We start from the raw sequence: 21,035 nt of genomic DNA on the forward strand, positions 1-21,035 counted from the left end.
ATTCAGCTTAGAAAGTGTGTTATTGCTGTAGATGCTGATATTGTTGCGCCTCATATTTAAACAGTATACATTTAGCGATAACAGTGTGCTTCTCTGTTTTGCTAGAACTTTTAAAAAATTTTAAACGTGATATGCATGTGTATTGCATCTGTGATTAAATTGCAAAGGCAGACGCTGACACTGTCTGTCATGTTCTTAAGCAAACTGTACTGGACAGACCAGGGAACCGAGAGTGGCATCCCTGCCAAGGTGGCATCTGCAGACATGGATGGCTTGAACCCCGTCACCCTGTTCACAAACAATCTTGATCACATTGAGTTCATTACTGTGGACATCCGAGAGAACAAGTTATACTGGGCTGTAACAAGCACTGGCGTGGTGGGTTTTTACTTAGCTCTCTCTAAGGTGCTTTAATCCTGATAATTATTTGCAATTTATTTAAAGCACTAATTTGTTTTGGTTTCCCTAAAATGCCGCAGATTGAACGTGGCGATCCCGACGGAAGCAACCGCATCACCATAGTGACAGGCCTGTCGCACCCCTGGGGTGTGGCTGTCTATCAGAACTACCTCTATTACACTGACCGCAACTTTGAGGTGATAGAGCGTGTGGACAAGTCTACAGGAGCCAACAAGGTCGTGATGCGAGACAACGTGTCTGGACTCAGAGTTCTGAAAGTTCATTTTCGAGAGAGTGAGTAACACACAGATCTGCCTCAGTTCACTGCCTATATTATCTTTGCTGTTGCTCTTTAGTCTCACTGGATTCTGTTTACGCTCTCAGCCTCTGCAGGTACATCTAATGGCTGCACAAACAACGTGGGAGCGTGCGAACAGCTCTGTCTGCCTCGGCCACAGAGTCTGTTCACCTGTGCATGTGCCACAGGTTTTAAAGTTAATGCCGACAACAGGACCTGCTCTCCCTACCAGTCTTACGTCGTCATCTCTACTCTGTCTGCTATTAAAGGCTTCAGTCTAGAAGGGTCAGACCACTCTGAGGCCATGGTGCCAGTAGCTGGAAGAGGTCAGAGATTGTAATACTGTTGCATACATAATTAACTATGCAGGTTATAATAAAATTAGTAATAACGTTTTTAAAATGTGGGTTAGTCTTTGTTGTAATCAACTAAATAAATTAGTGATCTGTTGTTGTTTGTTTGCATTCATTCCCTCTGAAGAGACAGTAATGACCTCTAATGACTGGGTTATCCTCTTACAGGCCGTAATGCTTTACACATTGATGTCCACATGGCTTCTGGTTTCATCTACTGGTGTGACTTCAGCAGCACTGTGGCGATACAGAACGGGGTCAGACGAATCAAGCCAGATGGCTCAGGATTACGTAGCATTGTGACATCTGGAATCGGACGCAACGGGATACGAGGCATTGGTGTCGACTGGGTGGCAGGTATGCCGTTCATTCATTTAAGCACATGTTTTGTTTACCACACAAGTAATGTGCAGATGGGTTTACAGCAAACTAATCTGTGTTACAGGATGTATTCTGTACCTAGGCTTTAGCATCTTTAATTCCTATAGAGGTCATTTATTGTTTAGCATTAAGCAATACTCTGCAGCAGTGAGATTCATTTAACTTCTAGCACATCAAATCAAATCACATCACATCACTTTTATTGTCACATCACATGTGCAGGTACACTGGTACAGTACATGTGAGTGAAATTCTTGTGTGCGAGCTTCACAAGCAACAGAGAAAAAAAATACAATAACTGTAAAGCATTAAAAATACAATAACATAAAACAAGCAAAATATAAGAATGGCTAAATCTGAGAGTAATAAATATATGTACAATACATTACAAATAGATCACAGTCCCTTCTAATGGAGTTGTAGTAGTTTGTAGACAGTCACACTGTCTGTTATTTTCCTCTCAGTTTCCATCACAGTGGACTTTAAATAAAACAGTGAAGACTTCACTGAAATGCAGACTTTCAGCTTTAATTCAAGGAGCTTTGCTGAATTTTTGCAATGACTGTTTAGGAATTGTGGCCATTTCTACCCACAGTCTTCTATTTTCAGAGGCTCAAAAATAATTTTGACAATTGACTGACAAGTAGCTTCACGGTCAAATGAGGCCCATTGCCTTGTTATTTCATGACAAATGAAGCAGAGATAATATCTGAAGTTGATTCAGTTGATTCAGAGTGTTGAAGAGTGAATCCACTGGCCAACTCAGCAACACAAAAAGGCCTGAGAGACCACAGAAGACAACTAACATGCACAATATCACAGTTACTTCTGTGATAAAGAAAAACAACTTCACAACATCTTACCTAATCGAGAGCAGTCAAGGAGGTAGGTTAGTAATTGTAAATACACAGGATTTACAACAAGCTGCAAAATGCTGGTTACACTCAAGAAAATGAACGGCAGAAAACATGTGAAAGAGCCGAGACTAGAAAAAGACTATAAATGCTAGTCCAGTTACCATGTTGTACTGATAACACAATCATCCCAGTAACTTATACTGCTACACCAAGCATGACCGACCAGTTTCTTTCAAAACTATCTTAACATGACTGGAGTTGATACTATATTAAATGCACACTTTACTGGTTTTGTCTCTTAAGGGAATTTGTATTTCACCAATGCCTTCCTGACTGAGACGTATGTTGAGGTGCTCCACCTGAACACAACTTTCCGTAGGGTGCTGCTCAAGACCCAGGTGGACATGCCACGCCACATCATTGTAGACCCCAGAAACAGATACTTATTTTGGGCTGATTATGGTCAGAACCCAAAAATTGAGCGCGCGCTCTTGGATGGAACCAATCGCACGGTTTTAGTATCTTCAGGGATCATCACGCCTCGAGGCCTCGCTCTGGACTTTCAAACTGGTTATGTTTACTGGGTCGATGACTCTCTGGATATGATTGCTCGAGTCAGCCCCCAAGGAGGAGAGACAGAAATAGTCAGGTATGGCAGCCGCTACCCAACTCCTTACGGGATTACAGTGTTTGAGAATAACATCCTGTGGGTGGACAGAAACCTGAAGAAGGTGTTCCAAGCAAGCAAAGTGCCAGGAAACACAGAGCAGCCAGCTGTCATTAGAGACAATATCAATATGCTGAGGGACATTACCATCTTTGACCAGCGAACCCAGCCCAGTAGTGCACAAGCGCTTAACTACAACCCCTGCCTGGAAGCCAATGGAGGCTGTGCCCACTTCTGCTTTGCTCTCCCAGGTTCTAATGCAGGCAGTCAGAATAAAAAATGCAGCTGTGCTTTTGGGAATCTTGGAGCAGATGGAGAAAGCTGTGTGGTGTCAAGGGACGATTACCTTATCTATACTACGGAGAGCACTGTCCGGAGTCTGCGACTCGATCCGGATGACCATGCGCTGCCCTTCCCTGTCGTCAATGTGCCTCGTACTTCTGTGGCACTGGATTTTGACATCGTGGACAGAAGGATTTACTTTACCCAGAGCTCCGGTGCAGGATCAAGCAAGATCAGCTACATCAGCCTGTCCTCTCCCATCTCGGCTCCTGTAGTGGTGGCTTCAGGTATGTTTTACACTCATGTTGGTAAGTTTAGTTGTGTTGATGCGTTGCTCATGGCGTTGTGATCTCTGTGGTTTGACAGATCTTGGTGCTCCTGATGGCATTGCTTATGACTGGATAAACAGAAGAATTTACTACAGTGACTATGTCAACCAGAGCATTAGCTCTATGTCTGTTGATGGCTCCCAAAGAACTATAATTGCTCATGTGTCCAGGCCAAGGGCCATCATGTTAGATCCCTGCAGGGGGTAAGATTTACACAGCACTCTATCTTCGTTCGTAAGACTAAACGGCACATTTATAAATGAATCTTTCTCTTTCAACAGATACATGTATTGGACAGACTGGGGAACCCATGCAAAGATTGAGCGTGCCACCTTAGGTGGAAACTTCAGAATAGAGATCGTGAACAGTAGTCTTGTGTGGCCCAATGGCCTGACCCTGGACTATGAAGAAGAGAGGCTTTATTGGGCAGATGCCAGCTTGTAAGAGCTGAAAAAATCTTATTTTATCTTGTTGTCTTGTTAATCTGCAGCAACTGCCATTATAATCTGTTTGCTCTGCCATCAGACAGAAGATTGAGCGATCCTCTCTTACTGGTTCCAACCGTGAAGTTATTGTCAGCACAGCCATCTACCCTTTTGCTATGACCATGTTTGGCCAGTTCATCTACTGGACTGACTGGAACACCCGCAGCATCTACCGAGCCAACAAACACGATGGTTCTGACCAGAGGGTTATGATCCAGAACCTTCCATCTCGACCAATGGACATCCACGTTTTAGCTGGCAGAAAGCAGCAGCAGTGTGACAGTCCCTGCCAGCAGTTTAATGGAGGTTGCAGCCACATCTGTACTCCAGGTACAAGAAACCCCTTTGTCTCGAGCATGTTTTTCTTCTAGTGCCTTAATTGAGAAGGAATAACACAAACTGTTCTGCAATTTTGTCACGTTAGGACCTAATGGAGCTGAGTGTCGGTGTCCATCAGAGGGCCGCTGGTACCTCGCCGACAACAAACACTGTATCCCTGATAATGGGACTCGCTGCCAGCCAGGGCAGTTTGCCTGCATGAATGGCCGCTGTATTCGAGCCCAGTGGAAATGTGACAATGACGACGATTGTGGAGATGGAAGTGACGAGTTAGAAAGAGTCTGTGGTAGGTGTTCACGGTAATCCTAAATTTGTCACGAGTTTTATTGGGTTACCAACAATCTCACTCTCACAGCAGTCCTTATAGAGCCCTCCTGAGGTCCTTCTCCTCTCTGTTAAATGCAACTCTTAATCATTTAAAGTTACTAATTCTAACAAATGCTCTTTTTCTGCTTTAAAATTTTATTTCCAAGGACATAAAACAATCCTCAGCTACGCTGGTGTGTATTCCTGCATATTTATGATTATTTTTCCAATGACCGTCTTGAGCAATAACACAAATCAGTACTAACACATGAATCAATATACTTGTCTTTGCATGCAGTCCCACAGTTGCTGTCATCCTTTATTGCCTTGTCAGGTAAAATGAGCTTTTAATGGTCGAGTGTACAAGCCCCCATTTCCTTCAATCTCACTCTTCTGGCCAGAGCTCTGATCTCATCTCGATTCTGTTTGGCAGCCTTCCACACTTGTGAGCCTACAGTCTTTACTTGTGGCAATGGGCGATGCGTGCCCTACCACTACCGCTGCGACCATTATGATGACTGCAGGGACAATAGCGATGAAGTGGGCTGTCTGTTCAGACCTTGTGACCCAAACACAGAGTTTGCTTGTAACAACGGACGCTGTATTGCAAAGGACTATGTTTGCAATGGTATCAACAACTGCTACGACAATGGCACCTCTGATGAACGAAACTGCCGTGAGTATCCTTAGTGTGCCACATAGAGGAAAGTACTGGAAGTTGTTTTTGCATTAAATGTGCTTTCATTTGCGATCATCTCAGCGGAGAGAACCTGCCAGCCAGAGCAAACAAAATGTCAGTCTACCAACATTTGCATCCCACGCTCGTATCTGTGTGATGGAGACAACGACTGTGGGGATATGAGTGATGAGAGTCCTACACACTGTGGTAAGTTCAACAACAATATCAGGATCAAGTTGTTATTTTTTCCTGATGCATAACTGCATCAGGTAACTGTTGCTGTTGCTAAAAATCTCTGCCAAAGTAGGAGAAAAGACATGGGTGTTATTAATAACATTTATTTAATTTATGAAGAAAAATAAGTGAAAAAACATTTATTCATTTATAATTACGTTCCTTTGTTTCCCGTGGCACAACGAAGAAAAGAGTGAGTATAAGTAACCTAAAGAAATATAATTGTCAGCATGTGCCATCAGGCAAATTGTTATTTTAAACTTTGGTACCAGCCCACAGTTTCTGTAAGGATAAGTAAATGGACTTGGACCGGACAGGTGGAGCGTTACATTGTACGTAGCTATAATTTGATGTATTGGGATTTTATGTTATGTATTCATTCATTCATTCATTCTGCTATTCTCCTGTGTTTTTATTACTAGTACATTTCCATCGGCATGTTTGTGGTGTTGGCAAAATGATATACTTAATCACATTAAGAAAAGGAAAAGAATGAATGAAATAAAAAATAGGAGAGGCAGATGTTGTTTATGTGCTAAAAATGGGTCATTTTAGTTCGTTGCTGGGTGGTTGCTAGGCAACGTAATGATTTAATAACATCTGACATATTGTATTACATTATTACAACCCTAAAGAGGTAAAATGCTGTATGGTCTAGGAAGCGGATAGAGAATTCAGGTACTGCAATTAGATAATGAATATTATGTAGGTTTGCTGTTTGACACAAAATTGTACAAGTGGCATCATAATGTTACTTCAGACACTTATTGGTTTTTCAGATATTTAAGTTTTTTATTTGCAACCATTTTTCTGTAATACAATGTGAGAAAACAATTTAAAAAATATGAATAAGTAATTATTCTAGTAGGTTGTCACATAATGATTTGATCTTTACTTTTCAGCTCCCAGATTCTACAAATCAGCATACTGTATATTAATCCTCAAAAAGATTCATTATGAGCCAGAATGATATTAGAAATAAAAAGAGATTTCATGACTTTCTGCATCCTCTCCGTAGCTCAATCCACATGTTCCCAGAGCGAGTTCCGTTGCTCGAGTGGCCGCTGCATCCCCGCCCACTGGTACTGTGATGGAGGGGCTGACTGCAGTGACGGCTCTGATGAACCCCTCTCCTGTAGTGAGTGTTGCAAAAAAAACTCTCTCACCACCAAAATGGGCCTTTTGGCTTTGTGTGTCTGCCCCCTTCCCCGTCATCAGCTGCTCTGTTATTGTGTGTTTATGCCTCTCCGCCAATCTGCATCTGTGTGCTGTGTGAGAGAGCTCCGTGAGTGATGTAGCGGGGACTGCAAGTCAGTGGTGTATTTCTTTGTTGATGATGTGGTCAGTCAGGCCTCCTATTGTGTGCTGCATTCCTGTGTGGTGACGCCCCTCAATGTCCTCTGACAAACAGCACCTCCCCCTCCTTTTGTCCACCAGGGGTTACAGAGCCTCACTTTGGCTTTTGTTTAGATAGCTCACCATGCATGGGAATGTGGAGTTGCCATGACTATTTTGAAAGCTTTGCCAGTGTTGTATTGTGCCTTCTTTATTAGTGGAAAAGCAGATGGGGGAAGTACCTGAGATAATTGGCAATTACAAAAATAAAAAAACAGGGAGTGAACATATTTACATTGGATAGAAACGAGTTGGCATATGTTATAAAGTCGCCACACTGTGTTCATGTTGGTGTATTATATACATTTTAATGTGTGTGATTTGTGCCTGCAGCCACATTGATCCGAACCTGCAACACAGACCAGTTTCGCTGCGATGATGGCCGGTGCATTGCCTCGTCCTGGATCTGTGATGGGGACAATGATTGTGGTGACATGAGTGATGAAGATCAGAGACATAACTGTGGTATGTGTCCTTTAGTCCTATATCCTTTCCCCCTTTTTCATTCACTCTTTTTTCTATTTGTCCTTTTTGTGTTTGTAACCAGCATGGATACAAGTGCTGGTCCGTGCATGGGTCATTGAGGACAGTTGGTCATCTTTGCTATATCCAATAAGCTAATGAGAAATAATCGGATAGGGTCACCTGGAGGCAGATGATTCACTATGGCAGCCCCTAAAGGGAGCATCCAAAAGAACACGAAGAAGAAGACTGGCACTAGTAACTATGGCAGCTGTCCAGCAGTTAAAAAACAACTGGGTATCCATGAGTAAAATTATGAGATAATAACCTGAAATCTCGACTAAATTTTGCCACGATCACGAGTGTGAGCTTGCCCGAGTGCCTTGAGAGAATGTCCAACTTGGTACAAATTTGGAAAAATTGGTGGTTAGAGTTAAAATTTGCTTTTCAAAGGTCAAAGGTCACCACGATCTAAAAAAACCAAATCTTGGACCTGACTTTATATTCACCCAACTACAGTATCACAAAAATCTTGGGACACACTCAGCCACTCGAGCAAAAGTTCACAGAAATGTTTAACAAGATAAAATGATTAAATAAGATTTAATATCCAAGAGGTTAAAGGTCAACTCTGGTGTGATGTAATGCTTTAAAACACACGCTATTGAACATAACTTTACACAATAACTCAAAATGAAAATGGAAGGCTCGTCCCTACACCGTTGACTCAGTTAAAGAGCAAATCCTATTGACTGCAGAGGTATTAAGCCACGAGTTGGTAATTCTGCTTAATTATTTTACTACGTCTTCTCACTTCTTTACCGCCCCATCCCGCCTCGAAGACCATCCTCTTGTTCTCCACCACTTCTCGATTGCCCCCTCCTGCTTCCTGTTGTTATTCGGGATACTGATTTAGGTACACACCACTGGGTGAGTGTTGTTTGTAGGGACAATGGAAGTGAGCTGCCAGCATCTAAGTGTCCTGTAGAAGGTCTCCAGTCCAAGGAGCTGACATTCCTAATTTCTCCTGCTTCACTCGCTACTTTGTGCATGTCTCCTTTCTTTGGCTTCCTGGCTCAAGGTGGATCAAGATTCTTATATTTCACCGACATGCGCTCCAAAAATAAGATGCCTGAAGCTAAAGACTTCAGCGCTGTAGGAGACTCACTTCAAACAATGTGAAGTGATCACATGAGACGGATAAAGAATTTGTGGTCATAGCCGCATGTTTTGAAATACAGTTTGGAATGTTTTTGGATTCACAAAATATGTAGGTTGACGCTGGGTCACCGCATTCAATATTTAACTTCTTGTAAAGCCCCTGCCTGTTTTGTTTGTCTTTTTCAGCCAATCGAACGTGTTCAAGTGCAGAGTTCACATGTGTGAACAACAGGCCACCTCAGAGGAAATGCATTCCCCGTGACTGGGTGTGTGATGGCGATGCGGACTGTGCGGATGCTTTAGATGAGCGTCAAAACTGCACGCGCAGGTCCTGCGGCATCAACGAGTTCACCTGTAATAATGGTCTCTGCATACGCAGCTCTTACAGGTTAGAAGGAACGCTGGGATATCATCTGTGATGAGTCTGACTGGAAATTTGAGTTCATTTTCTTTGCTCTTCAAATCAGGTGCGACCGTCGTAACGACTGTGGAGACAGCAGCGATGAGCAGGGCTGCACGTACCAACCTTGCCAGCAACATCAGTTCACCTGCCAGAACGGCCGCTGTGTGTCACGTGACTTTGTCTGCGACGGCGACAACGACTGCGGGGATGAGTCCGATGAGCTGGAGCACATGTGCCACACGCCAGCACCCACCTGCCCCCCGGGGGAGTTCAAATGTGAGAATGGTCACTGTATCTCCTTGAGCCAGGTGTGTGACAGGAGTGATGACTGCTCTGACAACAGCGACGAGAAAGGATGCGGTGAGTGAAAAGTATTTTGACAGCATTTCCTCGCTCTGATGAGATGTGAGCCTCACTGAGAAGAATGCTCAGCAACAGACTCAACTGAAGCTTTCCTACCTTTGTAAAACAATAGAGCCTCAGATAATTTAACATTACAGGGAAATTGTTCACAGGTGCATACAAGCACCAAATATGGTATGTAAACTCTTTTATGATTATCTCCTTTGATAAACCTCATTAGTCTTTCAAAAACACAAGACGGCAGCCATTTTCAATCTGGCTGTTGGGAAAGGCAAGAAAACATATTTATATAAACTAGACTTGCCTTTTTGAATTGTACTAGTGTGAAATCATACATGTTCAGTTATAGAGAAGTCATACTATTTGTTCAGCCACACTTATAGACATTTTACACTCCTTGCTGGTTGCACAATTCTTACCTAGGCTTGGATTTAGAGAGGGCTGTTGACTATTCAGAAGGTTCGTGGTTCAGTCCTCACCTCTTGCATCTGTATGTTGAAGCATCCTTGGGGAAGAGTATCCCAAGTATCCCACGATGTATCTGTCCAGGTTTGCATGTGTGTGAGTGTTAAAAATGTGTACATTGAAAAGTGCTTTGAATTTAAAAAAAAAAGCGTTGTATGAGTCCATATCATAGACTAAACTAAAAGAGAACACAGAGAACACTTACCAACCCAACCTTAAGTACTTGATAGTGTAGTTAGAGTAGTTACATGAGGTAGCCAATCTAGCAAACGGCTTAAAAGCACAGCAGTGTATCAGCCGCCTGGTCTGAACCTGTCCAAAGACCTGCTTATCAGGTCAGTTGGTGATTCTAAAGGACCTGGTTGTGTGACACACAGTTATCTGACTCTTAATGTATGCCTGTTACCATAATAATAATAATGATAATAATAATAAAAATTGAGGACAGGGTGTGCAAACATGAGCCGAGTGTAAATGAGATTTGACTTTGAGTTTGAATGACAGTCACTGGATGAAAGTTAAATGTTCAAGCATAGTTGTAAGTGTTATGGTGGCAAAAGGGTAATTGCGTCATTGCAGTTATTTTGTTTTACTTGGAGTAAAGAAGATCTGAAGAAGTTCTAAATGTATCCAGTGGCTGAAGTTCTGGAGTAAAACAACTGTTTCTTAATATAGAAATGATGATTCTATATCTATAGGATTTTTCAAATGAATAGCTTCAGAGAGACAAATATGCAAATTCTTCCTCTTGTATCCACTTTTGCAAAATTGTTACACTTATCTGTAACAAACAAATACATCCAAGAATGTTAATTTAGCAAACTGATTATAGATCTAGCACTATAATATAGTAATTGGTAATTGTTTATTAATAGCAAGTTAAAAGGTTAAATGTTTTTTTTTATTACTTTAATTTTTGGGCTCTTTTACTTCTCTAACTGTAGGTATCAATGAGTGCACAGACCCATCCATTCACCACTGCGATCACAATTGCACCGACACACCTACTAGCTTTATATGCACCTGTCGTCCTGGCTACCGCCTCATGTCTGACGGCAAAACGTGCGACGATGTCGACGAGTGTACAGAGACCCCCAGCGTGTGCAGTCAACTGTGTGAAAACACAGTTGGTTCCCACATGTGCAAGTGTGCTCCAGGTTTCCTCAGAGAGCCGGATGGGCGCAGCTGCCGTCAGAACAGCAACATTTCACCGTACCTGATCTTCAGCAACCGCTACTACCTGAGGAATCTGTCAACAGATGGGGTGGCCTATTCTCTCATTCTGCAGGGTCTGACCAGTGTGGTGGCCACGGACTTTGATCGCGTCGACAAGCGTCTCTATTGGATTGATGTGAGCCGCAGAGTGATAGAAAGGATGCATAACAATGGCAGTAACAGAGAGGTGGTGGTTAATGGAGTTCTGCATGGGGAGGGCCTCGCAGTTGACTGGGTAGCCAGGAAACTGTACTGGGTGGACAGCTTCCTGGATTGTCTCAAAGTGTCTGAACTGGATGGCCGCTTTGTCAAGAAACTAGCCGAACACTGCGTGGATGCCAATAACACCTACTGCTTTGAAAACCCCAGAGGCGTTGTGTTGCATCCCAAATATGGGTGAGGAATCCAAATATAATAAATATGTTTGCTTATCAGATGGTCAGAAATAACCATCTGGTACAGATTTATGCTTATTGACGTGTCACACTCTAAAGGGTCATTCTGATTCAAGCCCAAACCCATGTTGGCAGATTTTCTGAAATATCAGTAAACTTAACAAATTAAAGAAATTTATTAAATTTTTTCCCTCTTACTTTCCCTCATATGTCTCCATTAAGGCTCTTTTCACTATGCTTAGTATAGAAGCAGACAAAGTTCTGGTGTGTTTATACAGATTTTAAAAAAAAAAAATTATAAGCAAAACTGAAGATCTTCTCTTTTCAAGCCCACTTAAAATTATAAAGACTTTGTTCCTTGCACCTTTGTTCACAAATGTGGACAACCTTTTGTTTTTGTGTAAAGCCAGAGGCAATTTATCAGAATTTATTGATTTTAATTATACTATCTGAAGACTCTACCTTTAGTTTTGATGTGTAACAAGGACCAGATTACTCATGTCCAAAGTTTTTACAGTGTAGATATTAGTGATCTGATTAGAAGCATTCAGTAAGCAAATAACTGTTATTGTGGTACCTGGAAAACATTAAGTAATCCCCAAACTGTAGAATTTTTTGAAATGTTTTATTTGTATCTTAATATTATTGTTGCTTTTAATTATCATTTATTGTTTCATTGTTATCCTGCTGCCAAAACATGTAGCACAGCACTTAAATAACCATCAATTGCGGTTAAAAGACTTACTCTCAATGCTAAGCGGGTATTTCCCTGACTTCCTGCAACCTGAGCTTTTGCTTGGGTTGTATTTTTAATTTCAGCTAGCTATTTGTGATTAGTTGCACTTTATAAGTCTATAAATTCAGCTTCTGTTTTGAACAAGAAGTTCGTACCTGGTTATATAGTTGTTACATCCTTTGTTTTTTTGTTTTGCTTGTTTAAAATACAGCTTCACGTCGGGGTAGTGGGGTCATTTTACAGCACAACACAAAACAGTCTACATTTTTTGGCAAAGTGCAAAACATTATATACAAGGTATGTAGGGCCTCAAGAGGTTAAATAATGTATATGTCTTATCCCCCTGATAGATTTGTGTACTGGACAGACTGGGGTGACAAAGCCTTTATAGGTCGTGTTGGAATGGATGGAACCAACAAATCGGCCATCATCACCACAAAGATCGAGTGGCCCAACGGTATTACAATCGACTACACAAACGACAGGCTCTACTGGTCCGATGCTCACCTCAACTACATTGAGTAAGTGCACCTGAAAACAGGCAGATTCTTTTACCCTGCCGTAAGAGGAAGCCAGTAACTCTGTGAATGTATTTCTTCTGTCAGATACTCTGACTTGGATGGTCAGCACAGACACACGGTGTACGACGGAGACTTGCCTCACCCGTTTGCCCTGACTGTGTTTGAGGACACTGTATATTGGACTGACTGGAACACGCGCACGGTGGAGAAAGGCAACAAATACGACGGCTCCGGCCGTCAAGTACTTGTTAACACCACACACAGACCATTTGACATCCACGTGTACCATCCTTACAGGCAGCCTATTGGTGAGTGAATCCTGTTGCAGGTATTCACCAAGGACTAAACCGTACCTGGTCTCTGTTTTTCTAGAGACCAAAGTGTTTTAATGAGTGTTGCTCTTCCTCTAACAGTAAACAACCCCTGTGCGGTGAACAATGGAGGCTGTTCACACCTGTGCTTGATCCGTCACGGGGGGCGAGAACACACCTGTGAGTGCCCAGACCATTTCCTGACAATTCAAATAGGAGGTGTGACCCGATGCCTTCCCATGTGCACCAGCACCCAATACAGATGTGCTAACAATGAACGGTTTGTTAAAGCTTCTTTAATCTTTGGCATGTTTTCTGGTCTTTTTTTATTATTTGCTACATTTTTTAAATATAATTTTTGAATTGACTGTGATACATTATTGGAAATAGGGAGGACAAGATTATTTATAACCATGTTTTTACCCAAAAATGTCCCTGCTGCTTACAGCCTTCATATGACTTTATGCATTTTTATTCTTTTTTGGGGGATTCTCCCCAAAATTCTTCATCTTTCCAGGTTCTCATCCACCAGTTCAAAAACTTGAATACATTCACTTTTTTAAGACTGCCTTTGAAGAATAGTGCCACCTAGTGTTTGTGTAAAATACATGCTCACAGGTCTTAAATACTTTTGCCGAGGTTTTGTGTATTTATATAGCTGCCCTTGTATTTGAAAATGTGAAAGTTTGGAGATGTATTTTTTCAGCCTTCCTCAAAATCAGAGTCTATATGTAGGAAATTCAATACATTTGAATGGGTAAAGGACTGGACTTTGTTATTCAACACATGGGATAAGTAAGCAGTTTAAAGCTTTACATAATGCTCACTTCTGCTTCAACAGGTGCATTCCTATTTGGTGGAAATGCGATGGTCAGGCGGACTGCAGGGACGGCTCAGACGAGCCCTCCACCTGTCCGTCTCGACACTGCAGGCTTGGTCAGTTTCAGTGCAACGATGGAAACTGCACCAGTCCGCACTTTTTGTGTAACGCCAACCAGGACTGTCACGACGGATCAGATGAAGACGCTGTGCTCTGTGGTAGGTTTTTTATTCATTTTTTGAGGCTTTTATGTCTTCCTACCTGCTTCCCATGTCCTAATGATTTTAAAAGTACACATTTGTATACTTTGTAGCTACACACATGTGTGAGTCACACCAGTGGCAGTGTGCAAACAAGCGCTGCATCCCTGAGTCGTGGCAGTGTGATGGTGAGGACGACTGTGGCGATCAGTCCGATGAGGACCCTGCACACTGCTCCTCCAGGACCTGTCGCCCTGGACAGTTTAAGTGCCGCAACGGACGCTGCATCCCACAGAGCTGGAAATGTGATGTAGATGATGATTGTGGTGACAATTCTGACGAACCGCTGGAAGAATGCAGTAAGTAAATTACAGCATATCAACTAAACATTAAAGAACTTAAATCTGTAATAATTTTATAGAAATGTTACCCTTTAAAATAAGTTAAGTATCCATAGATATTAGTATTTAAAAAAATATATTAATTATTGAACTGTTTTCTCCAAAGTGGGACCAGGATATCGATGTGACAACCATACAGAGTTTGCCTGCAGGACGAACTACCGCTGCGTGCCGCTTTGGTCTGTTTGCAACGGCCACAATGACTGCAGAGACAACAGTGATGAACAGGGCTGTGGTGAGTTTTAGTCCAGTTTTGTAGCGGCAGCAATCTGAAAATGTTGTGTTTTTCTTAAACACACACTTCATGCCTTCGTTTAAAGCGTTACTGCCTGATGTTTCTTTTTTTACATCCAAGGTAAGATTTTTTAGGGATTTCAAAATAGATTCAAAACAAGAAATTAGCTGAAGGAGCGAGTGAAGGGCAATTAGCCAACGCCTCAGCCTCCTGTGGAACATTACACGGTGTGATAGTGGGAGGTGCTGATGCTGATGGAGAGCATCTCACCACTTACCCTCCCCCACCTTTTACCTCTCCCAGGGAGCACGGCAGATTTATGAGCTGTCCACTGGTTTGAGTCCACTTGTACGTGCTCATATGTGTGTGTTGGTGCTCTGTCCTTGCGTGGGGGCAGGGTTCACACAAGGCTCTTTGTACTTGCTACGATCCAAACACACTCGCCGCGGCCCTCCCGTCTCTTATCAGAGGCCCTCACTCCATTAGTGCCATGCCTGCGCAGGAGTGGAGATCTGTGCTAATCTTTCTGTAAGAATGTACCAGATGGGCCAGGTGGAGGGGCTAAGAGGGCAGGACTAGCTAACACCGCGCTATCTTTGACCCCCAGCACTGTGTGGTAGCGATGGCTCAGACCAGCTCTGCTGCACTCCTCTCCCTTCTGTGCTTCTCATCTCCTGCAGCCTTATCCTCCACAGACATACACTGGCATGGATAGAGGTCACCCATCTGTCTTTGGCAGGCTGCTCCCCTCCTTCTACCACTTTGCAGTTTAATTAAAAAGAAAGATCTCTTTTATTTCAAACTGACATTTTATCATTACCTAAATGTCTAGAAATTCAGTGTGCCTGCTGATAAAGCCTCATATTTTCTCATCTCTTACTGCTGCACATAAGATTTTCTCAACAGTGAGAATACTTTAATGGTTAATACATCATAGACTGGTGCCGACATAGTGACAGGCTAGTGCCGGAGAACGTTTATAATAAATAATGCTAAACAAAGAATGCACTCAGTTTACTGTTTCTTATTTGCAATTAGTTTAAATACGCGTGTCTAATGTAATGTATGCTGTATACTGACAGCAAATTTATATTTGTGTTTTTAAAGTTTTAATTGACATTTCAGGACAAATTTGTCACACTGTAATGTATTTAGTAGATTTTTTTAAATATCCTGTCTGTATAAATATTTTAAATACGATAATACTTTAGTGTATTTTAGTTTAAAAAAATTCTACTATCCCTATATAAAAATACAGTAGTAGATGTTTTCTTGTGCTTGCTTCTACAAGTCTTTTGTACCTCTACTGGAGGTTTGAAAAAGTTAAGCCAATTGTTTTGAGTTTTAAAAAAAAATATTGGTGTATAACAGCCATTATTGCTTTAAAGCGCCCTGGTCTTCTCTTCAGATGAACTGAGCTGTGATCCTAACGGAGACTTTCGCTGTGACAACCACCGCTGTATCCCACTGAGATGGAGGTGTGATGGGGACGACGACTGTGGGGACAGTTCAGACGAGCGCAGCTGCAGTGAGTCACCTTGGCCCTCACAGATAAACACTTTGAACTATTTCTAAAAATATCAGATCACGTTCAGTTTGAGTGGTTTGGAGACAAAGAGAGACGGTTTAGAGATGTGCTGAGGACAGACAGTGGATATATTGGACAAAGGATGTTGACAATGGTACAGGAAAAGATATGTAGATTTTTTTTTTCATCATGTAGAAAAAAAGTCAGCATTATTTAAATGCAGCACTTTTTAATAACCTTTAATCTGGATTTTTATACTGTACTTATATTTTAATGGGATAGTCTGGTTATTGGGATGCACATACACAAGCAAAGAGGGCTGTGGTTTATAATCATGAATAATTCAACTTCTGTGGATATAAAACAATAACTGAAATGAATTATTGTTGTCATTAAATTGAAGTGATATGATACTTCTGATAACTGCTACATAATTTAGTCAGTTGTTAGGTTGTTGCTTGGAAATGCAATGCAATGCACTTATAGCTGATATCAATAAGAAGCTTCAGGAGCCAAAAGAAATAAACAAAGAGATTTCATGTATAAAAAATGTTTAAAAATAAAGTAAAGATTATTTTTTGTTGTTGTGTGCATCTGCTCTAGGCCAAGCTAATAGCTAAATCAGGTACAAGGCATGTTTGTTTGTTTTTTAGATCAGTAATGTGCATGATCCCTGACAAATAAAAGCAAAACAAAGTTCCATCCTTTTCCGTAAGCTGCTCTGAATGATGCCACGCCACCTAATTTGAAGTGTAAATCTATTAAAACGAGGTGCCAACGGCAGCAGCGTTATAGTGCAATAGTAATGACGAGGTATTTTTCCTCAAGTAGTAAAACAAGTTTATTGTTTCCACCTTTAGCAGGAACAATTTTCTAACATATTTCACAAAGTATTGTGATAAGCTGGAGGTTGTTGAAGTAGCTCCCCTTTTAGGTCATTGGATGCTGGCGCGTGGCTCTCACTGTCAGACATCTCTTAGCTTGTGTCATTGAAAGTGAAGTTATGCTGTCACTTTTATATCACAGAAAAATGTACATCAGTACCATCGTAGATGTTTTGACATGGCACAGTCCAAGTAAACAGTGAGAAAATAGATCTCCTGATATGTGCGTGACATTTCCCGCCAAACTGTCCAGACTTCATGTGTGAAAGCGGTTTGGTTGTGTTTTGGTGTCGGCTGTTCCGACAGCTGTCTCTTTAACTATTTTTATTGTGGGGTTTTAGTGTAGCGCAAATAAAAGCAGGATGTTGATCCCAAAGAATAGCCTCGCTATCATTTATTCAGACATTTGGGGAGGTTTTCGTAAGAGGCTCGAGACTTCTGCCGACAGCGGAGCGGTGAGAGAGGAAGTCTTATCAACTGCTGGAGAAACAGGCTGTCCTCAGTGTTTGAGAAAGAGGGAGTGAAGGAGTCTGTCACCTTTTGCCCTGAAGAATTTAAACATGTCTGAGAATATGCCAGGTAACAGGGATAATGTTGCTACTCAAAGGGGAAGCAATGGTGTTTAATCAGAGCAGCACAGTGTTGCTGTGCTGGTTGCCCACGCCAAGAGAGTTTGTCTTCTTGAACTCATGAGCTCAGTGCAGAGTAATGTGTGCGTGTACTTCTGTAGTTAACATAAGATCCAGTATTTAATATTTGGATATGGAAGCAAATCATACATTAAACATTTTATGTTGAAAAGTTTGCGACATACATAAGAGCCTCTGATGTAGTTTTCATCATTTTCTCTCAGAAGTCATATTTGTGCATTTCTTGGATTCCACCTTGTTTAATTTGTGTTTCCATGTTTTCTCCCAGCACCACGCGCATGCACGGAGAGCGAGTATCGCTGCGATAATCTGCGCTGCATTCCCGACCGTTGGGTCTGTGACCATGACAACGACTGCGAGGACAACTCGGATGAAAGGGACTGTGGTAAGTGGAGGCTCTTTGTTTTGGCTCAGGGTCGGCCTGTTTGTGAGTAACAGAGGGCCGCACTAAACAAAGAAGCAATAAAACCTTCAGTTTTGAAGCACAGACAGACAGGACCACCAACAGTCCGTTTTTCAAAAAGAGTTTATTCAGTCTGCTACAAATGAGAGTTTCTACAGTGAGCGTTGGACAGACGGGTCGTTGCTTTAGAAACTTATTCTTGATGAATATATGTGTGAAATAAAAGGTTGTCAGGGGTTCCTTAAAAACTCGTAAAATGTCTCAAATACACATTAACTAATAAGTATTAAGTGTTTTAAATTCAGGACCTAATGCCACTGTTTTTGCCTCATCCACACATTTAGGTTATGCATTGTAACTGCATCATTAAGGCTGAGCTTTATAATTTGACTAATCATTTAAGGCTGTTTGTAGATGTAACCTGTAGGTTAACTATGAGGTTGATCAGTCTAGAAACTGTGTAGCTGATGAACCTGCTATATGCAGTTTAGCTGTTGTCACCTGACTATGCTATTCCCTATTTGCAGAGTTGCGGACCTGTCATCCTGGCTACTTCCAGTGCGGCAGTGGACACTGTATCGCCGAACGTTTCAAATGCGATGGGAATGCTGATTGTCTGGACTACACGGATGAGACGTCATGCCGTGAGTGTCTCTCATCATTTGGTTTTCTGTGTCCACTCTTTGATAACATAACTGGATTCTTTATATTTGCTTCCTGATTGTTGAGGCGTCATTAGGAGAGATGATTGTGAGTTTGGTTATTGATTTTCTTGTGTGAAAGTCACAGATTTAGTTTAATAGACTGCTTCTGACTTTCAGCAACCCGCTATCCCAATGGCACATACTGCCCCCAATTCATGTTTGAATGCAAGAACCACATTTGTGTCCCGCCTCACTGGAAATGTGATGGAGACAATGACTGCGGAGACAACTCAGACGAGGAGCTTCATCTCTGCTGTAAGAAGTTATTAAAACACCCACAGTCCCTCAAGTCCACCGCACACAAAGCCAAATCTAACAGCACGCTAACTCGTGTACACTTTTTTGTACAGCGTGCTGCTCATTTGAATGGTTGAATCTGCTAAAGTAGGTTTACTCTGTTCGTCCACAGTGGACATCCAATGTGAGGCTCCATTTCGTTTTCACTGTGACAATAACCGCTGCATCTACAGCCACGAGCTGTGTAACTCAGTCGATGACTGCGGTGACGGTTCTGATGAGAGGCAGGAAAACTGTAAGTACACATTTTTTTACTCTTTACTACTATACTTGAACAGAGCTGAATATCTTTACAGCTTCTGTTGAGAATCACCATGTTTCTCCTCTTTTAGGTCAAAAGCCAACGCATGGACCTTGTACAGATGATGAGTACAAATGCAGTAACGGACAGTGTATCCCTCTTCAGTACGCCTGTGACGATTATGACGACTGTGGAGATCAATCTGATGAACTTGGCTGTCGTAAGTAATATCAGCAAAGAGCAAATTAATAACAGAGTCAGAGTGGATAAATAAGTACAAAAAGACCCCTTAAATTTCTAATCTAAACTGACTTAATCCAGTACCGTATGTGTAAACAGATTCAACATATAAATATATCTGTAGCAGAAGCTGTCTGATTTCTCATTGTAGTCTGGGGGCTGTTGAACAGTGTAGGCAAACAGACTGATCCAGATGCAGGACACTACAGGCTGACCTCACAACAAAATGTAGCGCTTTACTTGGGAAAGTACAAAGTCTGAAACCTCCACTAAACACTCCAGAACATAGAAGTAAACATAGCTGAAAGAAACATGACTGAACATAAAATGGAAAAAGTGGAGAAGGTAGAAAAATTATGTCATAAGGACAAAGAGGGAGGCAAGACTATTTAAACAGAATGGGCCGAAAAGGGAAGCGGAGATGAGAAGTAACGCAAGTCAGAAAAGTAAGTAAATCAAAGATCAGCCATCCACAGCTCCATAAAACCAGACAAGAAGTAGAACTTAGACTATAAAACTGAAGCTCATCACACTACAAAAACAGTGGGAACATGAATCCAAATGCTGAATCCCAAAAATGACAACGTACTACTAGAAAAAGAAAATGTAGAAATCAAACCCCAAACTCTGGGACTGTGACAGAATACATATTTTAACTTCACTTTTCTTGACTTGGTAAGAAAAAGTGACTGCATGATATAATGGTTAACACGCAGTTAACATTTGTGAGTGTCCAGCTTTACATTCAGAGCATGTTTTCATTAAATCCACTTTTCTCAGACCAAACCAGTGGGCACTCATGCAGTGCCAACATCTGTGAACACAACTGTACAGACCTGACAGGAGGAGGGTTCCTCTGCTCCTGCAGACCTGGATATAAGCCCAAATCAACAGAAAGACACAACTGTGAAGGTAAACAACATACACGTTAGTCAGTGGTGTATTAAAACTAGTTACACTCCCACAGACGTGTTTTATAGCATTCAGTTTGTGTTGTCTTTTGTTGTTCTTCAGATGTGAATGAGTGTGAGGTGTATGGGACGTGTCCACAGGACTGCAAAAACACAAAGGGCAGCTATGAGTGTTTCTGTGCTGACGGCTTTCTTTCTTTTGGCGAGCCCCATGGGACTGAGTGTGCTGCTCAAGGTAAAGGATAATGCTCTTTATAAACCTTTTAGTTTAATTCTTATGATTCCCAACCTCACTTACAACACCTCACTGTCTGTATAGGAAACCCACCAGTGATGCTTTTGCCAGACAACGTTCGCATTCGTCGGTATAACCTGTCCTCTGAGCAGTATTCAGACTATGTAGACAACACTGAGCACATCCAAGCCTTAGACTACCTGTGGGATCCAGATGGTCAAGGCCTGAGTAAGACTGCTACGGTATAGCT

At 41.8% G+C, this 21,035-nt stretch overlaps 1 protein-coding gene across 2 annotated transcripts in view; it reads left to right on the forward strand.

Annotated features, from left to right (window-relative positions):
* The window catches only part of lrp2a (low density lipoprotein receptor-related protein 2a), a 55,524-nt gene that overhangs the window by 26,501 nt on the left and 7,988 nt on the right, over positions 1-21,035 (forward strand). The window contains exons 36-68 of one of the 2 annotated variants that reach the window (XM_026143784.1): positions 201-378; positions 480-693; positions 784-1,023; positions 1,219-1,407; positions 2,592-3,524; positions 3,604-3,769; positions 3,848-4,006; positions 4,092-4,381; positions 4,476-4,676; positions 4,864-4,890; positions 4,995-5,030; positions 5,130-5,372; positions 5,457-5,582; positions 6,628-6,747; positions 7,338-7,469; positions 8,814-9,015; positions 9,095-9,390; positions 10,803-11,469; positions 12,555-12,725; positions 12,810-13,033; positions 13,139-13,316; positions 13,878-14,074; positions 14,170-14,415; positions 14,564-14,692; positions 16,101-16,220; positions 18,023-18,139; positions 18,685-18,801; positions 18,979-19,116; positions 19,271-19,393; positions 19,491-19,619; positions 20,420-20,551; positions 20,654-20,785; positions 20,870-21,013. In XM_026143784.1, the coding sequence (XP_025999569.1) occupies positions 201-378; positions 480-693; positions 784-1,023; positions 1,219-1,407; positions 2,592-3,524; positions 3,604-3,769; positions 3,848-4,006; positions 4,092-4,381; positions 4,476-4,676; positions 4,864-4,890; positions 4,995-5,030; positions 5,130-5,372; positions 5,457-5,582; positions 6,628-6,747; positions 7,338-7,469; positions 8,814-9,015; positions 9,095-9,390; positions 10,803-11,469; positions 12,555-12,725; positions 12,810-13,033; positions 13,139-13,316; positions 13,878-14,074; positions 14,170-14,415; positions 14,564-14,692; positions 16,101-16,220; positions 18,023-18,139; positions 18,685-18,801; positions 18,979-19,116; positions 19,271-19,393; positions 19,491-19,619; positions 20,420-20,551; positions 20,654-20,785; positions 20,870-21,013 (6,716 nt within the window). The remainder of the gene's footprint in view (positions 1-200; positions 379-479; positions 694-783; positions 1,024-1,218; positions 1,408-2,591; positions 3,525-3,603; positions 3,770-3,847; positions 4,007-4,091; positions 4,382-4,475; positions 4,677-4,863; positions 4,891-4,994; positions 5,031-5,129; positions 5,373-5,456; positions 5,583-6,627; positions 6,748-7,337; positions 7,470-8,813; positions 9,016-9,094; positions 9,391-10,802; positions 11,470-12,554; positions 12,726-12,809; positions 13,034-13,138; positions 13,317-13,877; positions 14,075-14,169; positions 14,416-14,563; positions 14,693-16,100; positions 16,221-18,022; positions 18,140-18,684; positions 18,802-18,978; positions 19,117-19,270; positions 19,394-19,490; positions 19,620-20,419; positions 20,552-20,653; positions 20,786-20,869; positions 21,014-21,035) is intronic. The other variant, XM_026143785.1, reaches the window with a different exon arrangement.

This window comes from Astatotilapia calliptera, chromosome 16, assembly GCF_900246225.1.
Source record: "Astatotilapia calliptera chromosome 16, fAstCal1.2, whole genome shotgun sequence".
Lineage (NCBI taxonomy): Eukaryota > Metazoa > Chordata > Actinopteri > Cichliformes > Cichlidae > Astatotilapia > Astatotilapia calliptera.